Source organism: Eptatretus burgeri, chromosome 3 (assembly GCF_056783735.1).
Source record: "Eptatretus burgeri isolate ZD-2024b chromosome 3, Ebu_testis_v1, whole genome shotgun sequence".
Lineage (NCBI taxonomy): Eukaryota > Metazoa > Chordata > Myxini > Myxiniformes > Myxinidae > Eptatretus > Eptatretus burgeri.
In genome coordinates, this window is record NC_140963.1 from 70,536,925 (window position 1) to 70,551,619 (window position 14,695).

The 14,695-nt window shown below is 42.8% G+C and overlaps 1 protein-coding gene across 2 annotated transcripts in view; it reads right to left on the reverse strand.

Annotated features, from left to right (window-relative positions):
• The window catches only part of LOC147030148 (uncharacterized), a 66,358-nt gene that overhangs the window by 12,968 nt on the left and 38,695 nt on the right, over positions 1-14,695 (reverse strand). Inside the window, exon 15 of one of the 2 annotated variants that reach the window (XM_085873885.1) lies at positions 1,444-9,805. The exons of the other annotated variant lie outside the window; for it this stretch is intronic. Within the exon in view, the coding sequence (XP_085730011.1) occupies positions 9,696-9,805 (110 nt within the window). The 3' untranslated portion in view covers positions 1,444-9,695. Of the gene's footprint in view, positions 1-1,443; positions 9,806-14,695 lie in introns of those variants that run through there. 2 annotated transcript variants of the gene reach the window in all.

A 14,695-nucleotide genomic window follows, 5' to 3' on the forward strand; every position in this document is an offset into this window, starting at 1 on the left:
GAAAAATTGTTGACGGACGGACGGATGTACGTATGGACGGACATTTGGTCCGGCTTTATTAGGTCATCTTGGTAGAGAGACCTAAAAACCAGAGAATTGTTTGAGGTCAGACAAGATTGTAGCCAAGCATGGACAATCTCGAGGCAACAAGTCCATCTCCCGAGACCTTGATGTTCCTTTGTCCACCATACGCAATGTTATCAGGAAGTTTAAGGCCCATGGCAAGGTAGCCAACCTCCCTGGATGTGGCCGCAAGAGAAAAACTTGACCAAAGATTGCAGTGAAGGATTGTTCGAATGGTGGAGAAAGCACCTTGATCAACTGCCAAACAGATTCAAGCTGACCTTCAGACACAAGGGACGACAGTTTCAACTCACACCATCCATCGCAAACTCAATGAAAGGGAGTTCTATGGTAGGAGACCCAGGAGGACCCCACTGCTGAGAAAGAGACATAATAAAGCCCGAGTGGACTTTGCCAAAACACACTTGAACAAGCCAGCATCCTTCTGAGAGAATGTCCTCTGGACAGATGAGACCAAATTAGAGCTTTTTGGAAAAGCACATCATCTCTGTTTACAGAAAACAAAGTGAAACCTTCAAAGAAAAGAACACCTTCCCGACAGTCAAACATGGAGGAGGTTTAGTGACGTTTTGGGGTTACTGTGCTGCCTCTGACACAAGGTTCCTTGAATGCGTGCATGGCATCATGAAATCAGGAGATTACCAAGGCATTTTAGAACGCAATGTTCAACCCAGTGTCAGAAAGCTGGGTCTCCGTCGAAGGGTATGCGTCTTGCAGCAGGACAATGACCCCAAACACTTCAAAAAAGCACCCAGGAATGGTTCAAGACAAAACGCTGGACTGTTCTGAAATGGCCAGCAATGAGTCGAGAACTACACCTGTGGGGAGATGTGAAAACAGCAGTTGGGAGAAGGCACCCTTCAAACCTGGGAGAACTGGAGCAGTTTTTACAAGAAGAGTGGGTCAAACTGCCAGTAGAGAGGTGTAGGAAGCTCATTCATGGTTATAAGGAAGTGCTTGACTGCAGTAATTTTGTCCAAAGGCTGTGCTACCAAATATTAAGTCGAAGGTGTCAATAATTTTGTCAATGCCATTTATTTTTATTTTCTGATTTAAAAGGATATATTCAGTTCTGCATCAGAAACAAAGGTTCTGTCATATTAACAGTGAAATAAAGAATTGTGGAGACCAAATACCTTTGTCAATTTCAACTTAATTTGAAAAAATTGTGAGTTTTTTTGAAAAAAAAGTGCAAGGGTGCCAATATGTTTGGTCATGACTATCAAGTATGCCGTAGAACGTAGTCCAAGCTGTGAAAGTGCTCTTGCCACAACTGCACAGCTGGGACTGAACTCCACTTCAAATTCACATTCACATGCCTATTTGTAGGGTAGGTAAACAGCTCGTTAATTGACAAGATAGCTTTCAGATCGTTTATATCTTTGGTCTTTTTTTTCATACAAAATGGAAACACTTCAATACTGTACAATCAAATTTCCATGAAAATTAAATCCTTGTCGTTCACACAAATAAGGCTATGATATAAATGCAATTCTACTCTGAAAGGATCATGAATGTATGACTTCCAAAAAGTTACATCTTTGCCAGACATTTGACATTGTTGGAAAAAAACTTAAGCAAGTTAAAGGTAATTATTGACAAACTCTCCAATGATGCAATTAGTAAAATAAATGCATCCAATGACTTTAAATTAAGTAGTACATACACGTGATGTAACAAAGATACCTTTTACATGTTGACAAATACGGAACTTTCAAAATGATGCATCAATGCTCACGAGGCCTTTTGCACATGCGCTGTGTGCACGCGAGTTTTCAGCGACACTTCCAAGAGATGGGGCTCTTAATCTGCTGTTACTAATGTGAAATTGTTTTCACATAATTTTCAGCAAGCAAGCAAAGGAGTGGGAATTTCAAAGTGGTTAACTGTAATTGTTCTGTTCCTGGACACTGTCAGACTCACGAAAATATAGGGAATATGAGAAATATCCATGGATGAGTTGTAGAGAAGAGTTCCTACAATTTCCTGTTAATGGAAGCGAGCGGAAAAGCACACACACGCATCTCCTTTCAGCCATTGATGCAAAAATCTCATAGTTTCTTGTGACCCCAGAACCAAACCCATCGCTTTCTGTACCCACTTTACACAGTCGACTAAAAGAGAGGTCACCAGAGCTATCAGAGAGATCTCATCTGGAAAGGACCCTGGTGACTATGGTATCCCTTCCGAGGTTTTAGAGCTTGGTGGTGCCAACCTCCTCACACAACTGACCCAACTCCACTTTACGATGTGGAGTGAGGAGCCAGTACCCCAGGTCTTCAAAGATGCCACAATTGTTTCCCTGTACGTGTGCAAAGGTGATAAGTTGTGGGTCGACAACTACCATGGCATGGCCCTGCTATCTATTGCTGGGAAAATACTTGCCCGCATCATTCTTAATCGCAAGTCATCAACAATTGCCAACATAATCACCTCAGAAAGCCAATGCGGCTTTCGTAATGGAAGCAGCACAACCAATATGATGTTCTCCGCTCGATTCCGAAAAAGAAAGTGGAGAACAAGATTGCAACTTGAGCATGGTCTTTGTCGACCCAGCTGTTCGGGTCTTTGTACAGTAGCTTCCACAGGTCTTTGACTCGGTCAACAAAGTCGGCTGTCCCGCTAAGTTGGTCAGCATCATCAGATCCTTCCATGATGGCATGGTTGTTCATGTGAGGGGCAGTGGATGCACTTCTAAGCCATTTCCTGTTACTAACAGCACAAAGCAAGGCTGTGTCCAAGCTCCCCTATTATTTAGCATTGTGTTTTCTTCAATGCTTCATGATGCTTTTAAAGACTGCACCCAGGGAGTGATGATCCAGTTGCACACTGGTGGTAGTGTCTTTAATTTGCAGCATCTGAAGGCCAAGTCTAGAAGCACGGAAATGTTGCTCTGTGATCTACTTTTTGCCAATGACTGCGCACTGTCACAATCTTGAAGACATGCAATTTATTGTCGACTCCTTTGAACAATCTGCTCATCGCTATGGCTTATGATTAGCCTCAAAAAGACCGAGGCAATGCTTCATCCAAGACCAGAAGGTGCATATACTGTCTCACACATTACCATCGATGACATGCCACTCAAAGTTGTATAGTAGATAAATTCTGTTACCTCGGAGGTGTCCTCTCCAAGAAGGCAATGATCGACGACGAAGTAATAGCAAGACTCAATAAAGCATTTGTGTCCTTTGGAAGATTGACATCACCTTTGGCATGAATGTGGTGTTCGCCTGGACACCAAGATTACTTGTGCCATTCCAATAACCACTTGGGAACATCAGGCCACAAACAGGTCAGCTTGGTGGAACATTTGCCACAAAGGCCTGGACCACTTTGAATGTGGGAGACTTGCTGTCAAGAGACAGTGGAGGCAAGAAAAGAAAATCTGCCAACGTCCACCTCCACAAGGAACAGCCTACACCTGCGATGTTTGCAGTAGACTCTGTTGGTCCCGCGTTGGACAACACAGCCATCACACAACATACAATGCTAAGAGAGCACACCAACGAAGGGGAGCGATTCATCGAAAGCGACGAATCACACCATCACAGTCACACCCAGCTGTTCCTGGACTCTGTCCTTTTCTCCCGACAAGGCAGAGAATTCGCTGTCAAACCTTGACTAAGATTCTGCAACCGGTCCAGGTGGCATTAGCCATCATGTCCTCAAAACATACTCTGCTACACTTGCTCGCTCACCCTCTCATTCACTCGATTTCCGATCATCAATTTGGATTCAGACCAGGTCACAATCCTGATGGAGTACATGTGCGTAAATGAGAGGGAGGGTGGTGGTATGGTGCGGTTGCAGAGTTGAGGTGGGGAAGGTGGATGGGTTTAAATACTTGGGATCAACTGTCCAAAGTAACGGAGAGTGTGGGAGAGAAGTGAAAAAGAGAGTGCAGGCAGGATGGAGTGGTTGGAGAAGAGTTGCAGAAGTGATTTGTGACAGAAGGGTAGCTGCAAGAGTGAAGGGGAAAGTATATAAGACGGTAGTGAGACCAGCTATGTTGTATGGTTTGGAGGCGGTGGCACCAAGAAAAAGACAGGAAGTGGAGCTGGAGGTGGCAGAGTTAAAGATGCTGCGATTCTCGTTGGGAGTGACAAGGATGGACAGGATAAGGAATGAGTATATTAGAGGGACAGCGTAGGTAGGACGGTTTGGAGACAAAGTGAGAGGCGAGATTGAGATGGTTTGGACATGTGCACAGGAGGGAAGCAGAGTATATCGGGAGAAGGATGTTGAAGATGGAGCCGCCAGGCAGGAGAAGAGGAAGGCCAAAGAAGAGGTTCATGGATACGGTGAGGGCGGACATGCGGGTGGTTGTGTCGATGGAAGATGTGGAGGATAGAGCGAAATGGAGACTGTTGATCCGCTGTGGCGACCCCCTAACGGAAGGAAGGAGGAGGAGAAGGAGGAGGAGGAGGAGGAGAAGGAGGAGGAGAAGGAGGAGGAGAAGGAGGAGGAGAAGGAGGAGGAGGAGGAGTCACAATCCTGGATACGTTGCTTCTGCTTTCCAAAAAATGGATGGTGGTCCTCAATGCCAGACATGAGATCAGAGCAATCTCCCCAGACATGTTGCATGCTTTCAATCAGGTCTGGCACCCCGCCCTGCTCACCAAACTCTCTTCCTATGGCATCGAAAGCAATCTCCACTCTTGGCTTGTAAACTTCCTCTCCTGTTGCAGTCAACATGTGGCCCTTAATGGCATTCTCTCATCCCCTCTTCCTTTTGCTGACGAGTCCACCCTCGACCATATCATCTGTCATCCCTCAGATCAGCAAGCAGCAGCCTCATCACTCCCTGCAGACCTGCATAAAAATCACAAGCTGGTCAAACACTTGGAATGTCTTTCAATTCTGACAAATCTCACACTTTCACCATGTCTCCGAAAGGACCGTATGGACGCCCCCCCACCGACTTTCTTAAAAATCCTCTTGAAGAAGTCCTTTCATTCAAGCTCTTTGGTTTCACAATCTGCCATGATCTTTCCTGGGAAAGCCACATTTCCAACCTGGCTTCCAAAGTCAGTGGACGACTGGGCATCCTCCGTCATACAAAGTACTTTCTTGGCACACCTGAGCTCTTGACCACATACTAAGCTTTCATCCACAGCCTGATGGAGTCTCGCTGCTTTCACGTCTGGGCTGGTGCTCCTGCCTCTCACCTTTCACGGTTTTATGCTGTGGAAACCAATGCATTTAGGATCATTAGTATCTCCCATGATGAAGATGAGTCTTTGGGTCTCTCACTCACTCAATGCAGGCAGGTCAGTGGTCTTTGTCGTTTCCTCTCTGGTCTCGACCCCCTGCTGTCTGTGATCTGTCGTCGTCCCCCCCCCCATATTTATGCAGGGCATTCAAAATCTGCCAGCAACCCCCTTCGGATGAAACTACCAAAATCAAGAATCACTGCTCACCTTCACCCTTTCATTCCTGTTTTTATCCTGCTTCTGGAACAAACTCCCACACTCTTCAATCCCACTTTTCCCTCCAGGTCTTCAAATCAGCTGCTCACCACCATCCCTTGTCTTCCCCCATCCAAAACCATGATATTTTCTACCCCCGTTAATCCACCCCAAACCCACCTTCAAATTCCCTGCTTTCCTTCCTGAAGGTCCCTGTAATGTCGATCTTGTATACCGTGTTCCCTGCCCCATCCCTCTCCCTTCCACAGATCTCCTAATGTCTCTGTCCCCCCCCCCCCCCCACTGTTTTGTGCTTCCCTCTCCGAGTGCAGCAGACAACTGCAAAAATACTTCGGTTTGTGATGCAAGCATGAAATTTGGCACAAATACTCTTTGAGGTCCACTTTTTTTCAAAAAAGGCGCTGGCCAGGCAAAATTCCAAGATGGCGACCATTTTTCAAGATGGCCACCATATGCCCAGAAAATACTCTTCTGCAGCTAAATATTTGAAACAAAACACATTAAGGGTGTAAACCAAAGTTTTTTTGTGTCTAAGATTTTAGCATGATTATTCTTTGTAATGTAACACCTCACAGCATGGTTGCAACAAAGATGGCATCCAAGATGTCTGCCGCAAAACCAAAACAATGCTCATATTTAAGGAAATAATAGACATAGACTCATAATTTTTGGATCTATACCTAGGTTTTTGGGATCAACTAATTAAGTGGACATGGTTTTAGATTCCTAGTTCCCATGCATACTGCTGAAACAAAGATGGGAGTCCAAGATGGCTGCCACAATAGCTATAAACAATTGTTCACGAACTAGCGTTTGGAACAAAATCAAGATTTTTTAAGGTTTACTAACTTGACAGATATGGTTCAGATATGGACAGAAAAATTCTTCCCATTTTGCAAAGGGAAAATCAACCATGGACGGTTAGTTGTCATAGGAGATGCTGAGGCCATGCTCATGCAGCATTTCTACCAGGCTTCTCTTCCTGGTTTTGGCAAAGATAGAGACCCATGTACACTGGGAATGGTGTCTCTCTGTCTTTGGAGTGTGTGTGTTGCTGCTCCCTCTGTATCAGGAATAGCAGTTATAGTGCAGCAGCTGGGAAATGGCCTGGTCAGACTTTGAAGCCCCAAATCTCAGCTGAGATTTGATGTCTGCTCCATGTTCAACCATCCCGACGAATCGAAGGAGAATGGGTGGTATAGCATCTTTAACACAGCCTTCAGGAAATGTGCCATCAAATAGTGATTGATGGTCTAGTATGTGTCGTCTCAAGATTTTTGCAGCTTTAGCCATCACAAGTGCATCAGAGTATTCTGATTCTTTTGACAGTGACAAAGCCACATCTTTCTGGAATGCTAAAAGCACACCTCTTCCCTTTTTGTGAGCTTCAAGCTCAGAGATTTCAGCCAATAATTTATCCTTTAATCTGGTGGTATTGACAGTGGGAGTATCAACAGCCAGTTGTGCCAGACGTTGTTGGTATAACTGGTAAATATCTGCAAGGGGGAAGACTGTGAGACCGTCTGAATTCAGACTGGTTTCAACAATGTAATTCACCAATTCCGAAAGAACCAGTGGATACACATCTGATTCCTCCTTAGTTTGATGTGAGTCTTTCTCAAGACTTCTGAGATGGTATCTCTCCCTGTTGTACAGAGCAGTGAGACAGACAGGATGGTATTTTAGTTCCTGGGCAATGGCATCTCCATCACCCAGTTTTGCTAACAACGTGCCATCATTCAGTGTTTGAACACACTCGTGCAGCCTCTTGTCAAAGTTCATGGTCATAACTTGCCGAAGGTCAGATTCAGGTGGTCTTTTCACACATAATACATACTTGACCATCATGGCTAGTCAGTCGCTGCTTCACATGCCCTTCATCTGTTTCACTACCATGAGAGTCGGATCGACGTTTTTTTGGCACGATCGAGTTTAGTGTTATTAAATAACAACCGAGAACTCATGTGCTACTTTGCCTCATTCCTTCTCAGCGTTGCCTCTATACCTCCACCCTCATTCAGTCTAGCTGGGTCTAAAATCAATGGGAGTGCACTGATCTCATTGAATAGAGGTATATTGGTCACTAGCATAGTATACCCATCGTGTTCTGGGACATGATGGGTAGGAGGGGATGTCAGGGCATCATTCTTTTTGTCTTTTTGGCAAAGACAGCATCTAGTCCAGTCTGTTTGCTTCTTGGCTAAAATTGGATTCGCATCTGCCATTTTGATTAAGGCCGAGGGTTTATCCTTTTACCACCTTAATCAACGCACATTCCTGTATGGGATAAGACTAGGTTCGGGTGACCTACACCAAGCCCGATCATTCATCCAGTGTCATTTAAGTACTATGTGATCTGTACACCATTCGGGTAACTACATGAGCAAGCCATGTATAGCCCCCTTTATGTATACCCTTGGCAAGTCACGTATACCCTTGGCTCGGCTCTCCCACGCTGGCACACCCTGTCAATTCAGGCGCAGCTATCTAACTAAATCTAGTAACTACAAACTACTGTTTACTAGCTACTGGATATGGGACTGTTAGACAGCATTTGGGACACTAAACTAAACTATACTACAACTATGAGTCTATTACTACAGCATTAGTAAAGTGAGATCAGCTGACACTGAACCCCATGCTGAGTTACACAGCAGTGATGTCACCAGTGTGCCCTGGTTGTGCACTGACATCACTATTATAATTATGCTAAGCTTTCCTCCAGCCTCTAAAATGCAATCTGACAAAATAAGTAATAATTCTAATGAAATACATTATCTTTATTACCTATTTGCCAACTTATAGTACTTAGTATTTCTATGTTTATTCATTGATGAGATAATTTTAAGTTTTACGGCAGCCATCTTGGACGCCATCTTTGTTGTGACAGGTAATTTTGCAATATGACAAACAAGTGAATATTTATGCAATAAATCAGAAATAAAAGTATTTTACCACTAAATTTTGTGAAATGATAAATGATTATTACCAGCTTGATTTTTCTGGAGATACGGCTTAGCAGCCATCTTGAAAATGGCAGCCATTTTAATTTTCAGCAGGAGCAATATTTTTGCATAAAGAGTGATCCTTGGAGACTTGAGATCATTTATGTTAAATTTCATGCTTGAATCACAAGATATTCTGATGAAAATAAGAAAATATCTTCAGCACAGTTCCTGAAATATTAGGATTTATAGATTTCATGGCGGCCATCTTGGACACCATCTTTGCTTTGACCATTCGATTATGCACTCGAGCCCAGACAACATTCCTATTAGATTATTTGACCCCTAAAACCTAGGTATACGCTCAAAATATTGTCCTTTAATCCAAATACTTGCTTTAGGAATAATACTTTTTAATTTGGATGGTGGCCATCGCCATTTTTTAACACAGTAGACCAAAGAGAGTATTTGTGCCAAATTTCATGCTAGCATCACAAACCGAAGTATTCTAGGGGTATTTTGCAGTTATCTGCTGCACTATCCCACCCCTTGTTATACATTCTGTGTGTTAGCTCTCATATGAACCTCAACATTTTATACAAAAAATAAAATAAAATCATAACAGCCCTCATCAGTTTAAACTTTCCCTGTGCATTCCCAAGCCCCAAATATGACCTTCCCATCAGTGCTCAGAAGCACCAAAACCAGATATGGCCTCTCCCTCCAACTCCTTTGTTGTGTTGAGGCACACCCCAGCTCTCTCCCTTGTACTTTCCCCAAGTATTTTTGGTTTATGTTAGAAGCTTTGAAAACCATTTTAGATAATTATTATGTGGCACGCATGATGCACATTCCCCGCCCCGATGATCATCGTTGCTGTATATGTGCACCAATATTCTTGGGCAGATTAGATCATTTTGAAAGTCCAGTATTGATCGACAGGAAAAGGCTTAAATTTTTACATAATAAAAATAATGACAGATATTTATTGAAAGAGAGAAAAAAAAAAGAAAAGAAGTCAGATATGAAAATGTCAAGCCAATCAAATAACTTTCCTCAAATTTCATTTTTGTTCTTCACATCCCCAAATTTTCCCATAAGAATAATCTCATTCATTCCATGTTCTATTCCATCGAGGCTTTCTTCATTTATTAAAAAAAAAAAAAAAAAAAAAAAAAAAAAAAAAAAAATTGGCTTCAGCATCTTCCTTTCATTCAACTTTGTTCTTGTTCCTTTAAGTTCTGTGCCTTCCAACCTTCAACACGCCCCGAGGAGTGGGTGTGTTTGGGTCAAATGGTACGAGTGTTCGTTTCTTCAAGTTCAAAGGAATAAATGGAGAATACTCTGACAAAAAAGGGAAGATACAATGAATGAATGAGGATTAGTCATTCATGCACTATGGAGAACCACTCATTTGAATCTTTTTGGAGGCATGCATGTGGAGGCACCACATTCTTAAACTCTCTTCATTTTAACTTTCTGGAATGCAGGGTCTAAAAGAATCACGACTCTTTGGAATGATTGCAAATATTTGTGGAGGTAACAGTAAAGTGGGCCTGGATAAACATTTTTATTAGATTTTTTTTTTAATTCAAAAACCCGAAATTACCATACACTGAAAACGATATCAGTTAAGAACCTTAATATTTTGCGTAAATGTAACCTAACGTTACAGAAAGATGTGACATGGTCCACACAATTGATTACCTTAAATGAAGTTCTGAAAGTGTCCACCACCATGTTGCAGACACAAATTCATTCTTCACAGCATGCTCTCCGACACAAAGTGTAGCATTTATTGGGAATATTGCCGATTGTATCACTGATTATTGCTTTTAATTCACCAAAAGTGCATAGGTTTGTAGTGTGCACTGTCATTCAAATATCCACATAAAAAGAAATCTGGCGACTTAAGATCTGGGGATCGAGGTGGCCACAATGATGTGGACACTACACGGTAACCAAAGAGTCATGGAAGTTTGTTCGTGCTGGATCACAAACTGTGACTCATGGCATCATCTTGCTGAAACCAATCTTGGTTGATTTAGTCTTCTGTAAGGTGCCCAACAAACTCATGGATAATGTTTATTAACGTTTTGAGTTCACGTTTTTTATATATTTTTTTTTTACCCTCGCCAGAGGAGAGGGCCATTTGGGTCCGTTCCTTTGTTTGTTTGTCTGTACAGAACGCGAGTTTTTCAGAACCGTTGGTCGGATTGACAATTTGCAACGAGACATTACTTACGTAGAACGTTTTAATGACAATTATGATGTCATAGGTCACGTGGTATGGCAGCCACGTTGTAAAAAAAAGGAAAAAACTGGAACTCAATATCCAAAACTGCACCAAGGAAAAAAATGAAACTTGGAACATGGCAAGTACTCCACATGGAGAATAAGCGTGATTATTCTGTTTTTTTTTTAATGTCATAGGTGCCTTCGTTATGACATCCAATCAGTATGAAAATGTTTGAGGGTCACGTAGGGATAAATTAGTCCACAGAAAAGAAAAAATTGACGTCACATGGTTCGGCAGCCTTTTTTTTTAACTTAAAATAAGGCTTCAAAAAAAAATCTATGAAACGGCTCAACAGGTCGAGACGAAACGTTACAGGTATGACCGCCGAGCCATGAGGAACAAAACGTTCACACTGATGACATAGGTCACATGGTCTGGCAGCCATATTGGACTGAGCAAAAATCTTAAAATTATCTTTGACCGCTTCATCAACCAATGTAAAACTTAACAATTACAATCTAATCATGACGAGGAATAAAGCTTTTATATTTCAACCTAATTGGACACATGGTCTGGCAGCTAGAAATATTTAATTTTTTTTGAAGAAGACTCACTTCACTGAACCTAGATGAGTTTGAGGGTAGAGTAGCAACAGCTGAAACCCAAATCCTATCCAAGTTCCTCTTGATGACTGCATCTTTGCTTTTTGCTTGTTCAGGTTCCTTCTGATAACTCCAATGTGGGACTGTACCTATTTGGTCTTCAATTTGATTTTGAATTGATTTCAATACCATTCTGAATTCAATTAAACAACAAAACATCATGGGTCAGTGTCAAGTGTCTGATCAAGGTCGGACATTTTGGTTACCGGTCATCACTGTCAGCAGTTATAGTTATGTCTATTATTAATTAGGTAACAGTAGTACACAAACACCACACAAAACAAGCACTGGTGATGGTGTGCAATCTCTGATTGCCATTTTTGGTTTTTTGTTGTTTTCCTTTACAGGAATGAGGATCATAGAAGAGCAAGGTATAACTGACAGTGAGACAAATATGAAGGGAATAAACAAGCAGGAAAACAGAGCGAGGACGGGAAGAAACACTGAAACGAGCAAGTAATACAGTTGGGTTAAAAAAAGGTTAATGGGGGTAATAAAAACAATGAGGACAGGAGTGGGGAAGACGAGACATGGAAATGAACTGCTCGCTTAAAATCCAGGATCATTCCTCCAGTTATGACCTTTATCGAAACAATATTTCAAATCGGTGAATTTGCTGATTCGTAAGATTAGTACTAATCTCCTCCCACAAAGAAGTATATATATATATATATATATATATATATATATATATATATATATATATATATATATATATATATATATATATATATATATATATATATATATATATATATATATATAGTCATGCGCCGCTTAACGACGTTCCGGGCAACGACGGATCGCATATACGACGGATCTGCCAGCTCTGAAAAAAAAAAAAAAAAAATGAAAAAAAAAATGTAGCTGAAAAATTCCTATCGCCAAGTGATGCAGCCGACATAGCGCTGCCAGTCGTATAAAAATAGCACATACAATTATGTGTGCTGTACAGTACATACTCATACTACTTCATAATGATAATAAACGACAGTGTGGCCCCGTTACAATGCGATTGTTGAGGTCCATAAAATGTCATCGCGAAAAAAGCAGGGTAGTGCTAAATCGGGATTCAAGGAAATCGGCTTTCAAACTGAACCAATGTTTGCACGTTTACCTTCTAGCAAGTACATTACCTTTGAATTGAAGAATTCCGCGAATAAATCGTTGTTACAGTCGAAATTAAAACACGAATTTCTTTTTGGTGAAGCTTTTCATGTTGTTAAAACAATCACAGTTCCGAAAATATAAATCACAATTGACAGGTGCTTGTTTCTTCATTTATAAATTATAACATCGATGCAATGATTACGTATTTATAAAATCCAAACGCTATTTATTCATCTTTCTATAATCGATGCGAGAGGAGATTGTAAGCTGCTGCTAACCACACCGATGGCCATCATGAACAGCACAAAGGTAAAACTAACGCGTCTTCTGTCTCTTGGATGTGGGTTACGATTGCGACAGTATTCAGTGCAGTAACATGCTGTACAGGTTTGTATCCGACGAGCAATACGCAACACCGCAACACCATATAGCCAAGGTGTGTAGTTTTGTGTAAGTACGATGTTCGAAAACGAAAAAAAAATGATGTTTGCACAACGACGACGTCGCTTAACGACGCGGTTCTCAGAACGTAACCCCGTCGTTAAGTGGCGCATGACTGTGTATATATACATACATATACAAACACACATCCGGTGGGACCATAGTCTGTGCAGAGTATCAGTGCTGCTGAAGCAGTCTCCTTAGCTATTGGGAACATTCCTGGACAGGTCGCCAATCCAAAAACAGGATACCAGCATGCTGGCACTCATTTTGCCAATCTCGGATGGATGACAGGCAGTCAACCCCACCTGTTATTAAACAGCTGAGGAGGATTTGAACTCAGGATTCTGGGATCCCAAGCCCACCACCCGAACCATCAAGCCAACACCAGGCACATATATATTGTTACGGTTGTGGAAATTCGCAGAGCACCATATAGGTCCTTAGATCAGTTATGTCGATAAGTCTGTGTTCAGATAGATTTCCCCACCGATGTTAAACGGGCAATTATTCGTATGCAGGGCTGTGATCTTTGAGTTAGCCGTTTTTGTTTTACTGTCGTTATTTTGGACCAACCGCCATTACTACCACCACAAAGCGCCACCAACCACAACAACCACGATCAGCACAACCACCTTTTTGTCAACCGCCAACATCCCCACAAACAACAAACAGCCGCCTTCACAACAACCACCTTAACCACAACAAACGCCAGCCACACCACCCTCACGACCACCACAAACGCCAGCCACACCACCCTCACGACCACCACAAAATGCCAGCCACGCCACCATAACGCCAACCACACCACCACCACCACATTTCCACCTCGGCACACGGTTGCGGGAAGCGAGCATTCGTCGGGGGAGAACGTACAACGGCATCACCCCTCCCCCCAACGACAAACACGTGCGGAAAAGACGAAAGCTATGGAAACACAAAAGAAAGGCCCCGATTCAGCGAGGAAAACGCCCTGCTTCTGGAAGAGGGGGGCGGAAGGGAGGGGCGAGGCACTGTGAAGATAAAAGGGCACGCTGAACGCAAGGTCGCGCTCTGCTGGAGGTTGTGAGGTGTGTGGAGGAGAGGAGAGAGTGTCGTGTCATTGTTGTGGGCAGTGTGTGGAGTCGCGGTAGGGAGCTGGAGAGAGAGGAGCGCAGCGAAGCCAAGGGGCGCGGCCTGCCGTACCGTGAGTCGTTGGAGAGGTGACGTCGAGGGTGAAGGTAGCCAGGCCGGTCTCTCGGAGCCTTTGCAGTCCACACGGCTCCGTGCCTATAAAGACCCCAAGAGGTCCAGTCTACCCCTCGACTTTCCCGGGGTTTTCTCTTTGTTGCTTTTGAATGAACGTTGTGGCGCCATGTCCGTAAGTAGAACTGTTAAGTGTGTACAATAGATAGACAGTAGTAGCTCTTTTGCATTGCTTTTGTTGGTTGTATACTTGTATGCATGGTCTCCTTGATTGCATACATAACTACATGATTGCCATTGCTGCATTAATTGACGTGCATGCCGGCATGTGTGTCTTGTGAAATAAATGTGCTTGTTCAAATGTTCACCCGTTCGTTGCATCCTTTTCCCTTAATTGAACTGCCGTTCTGCGTTCGGAATATAGTTGGTTTTTAAATAGCCGATAAAGTGATCGGGTCCAACTGAGCTGCGCAGTAATACCCCGCTCGGTTATCCCAAAACAAAGTGAGCTGCTGAAGCGGCTCGTTTCCAAGCGGCCCCGTTGAGGTACAGTCTCTCGGTAGTCTGCCCGCGCGATTAATTAGGTACAACGACAAT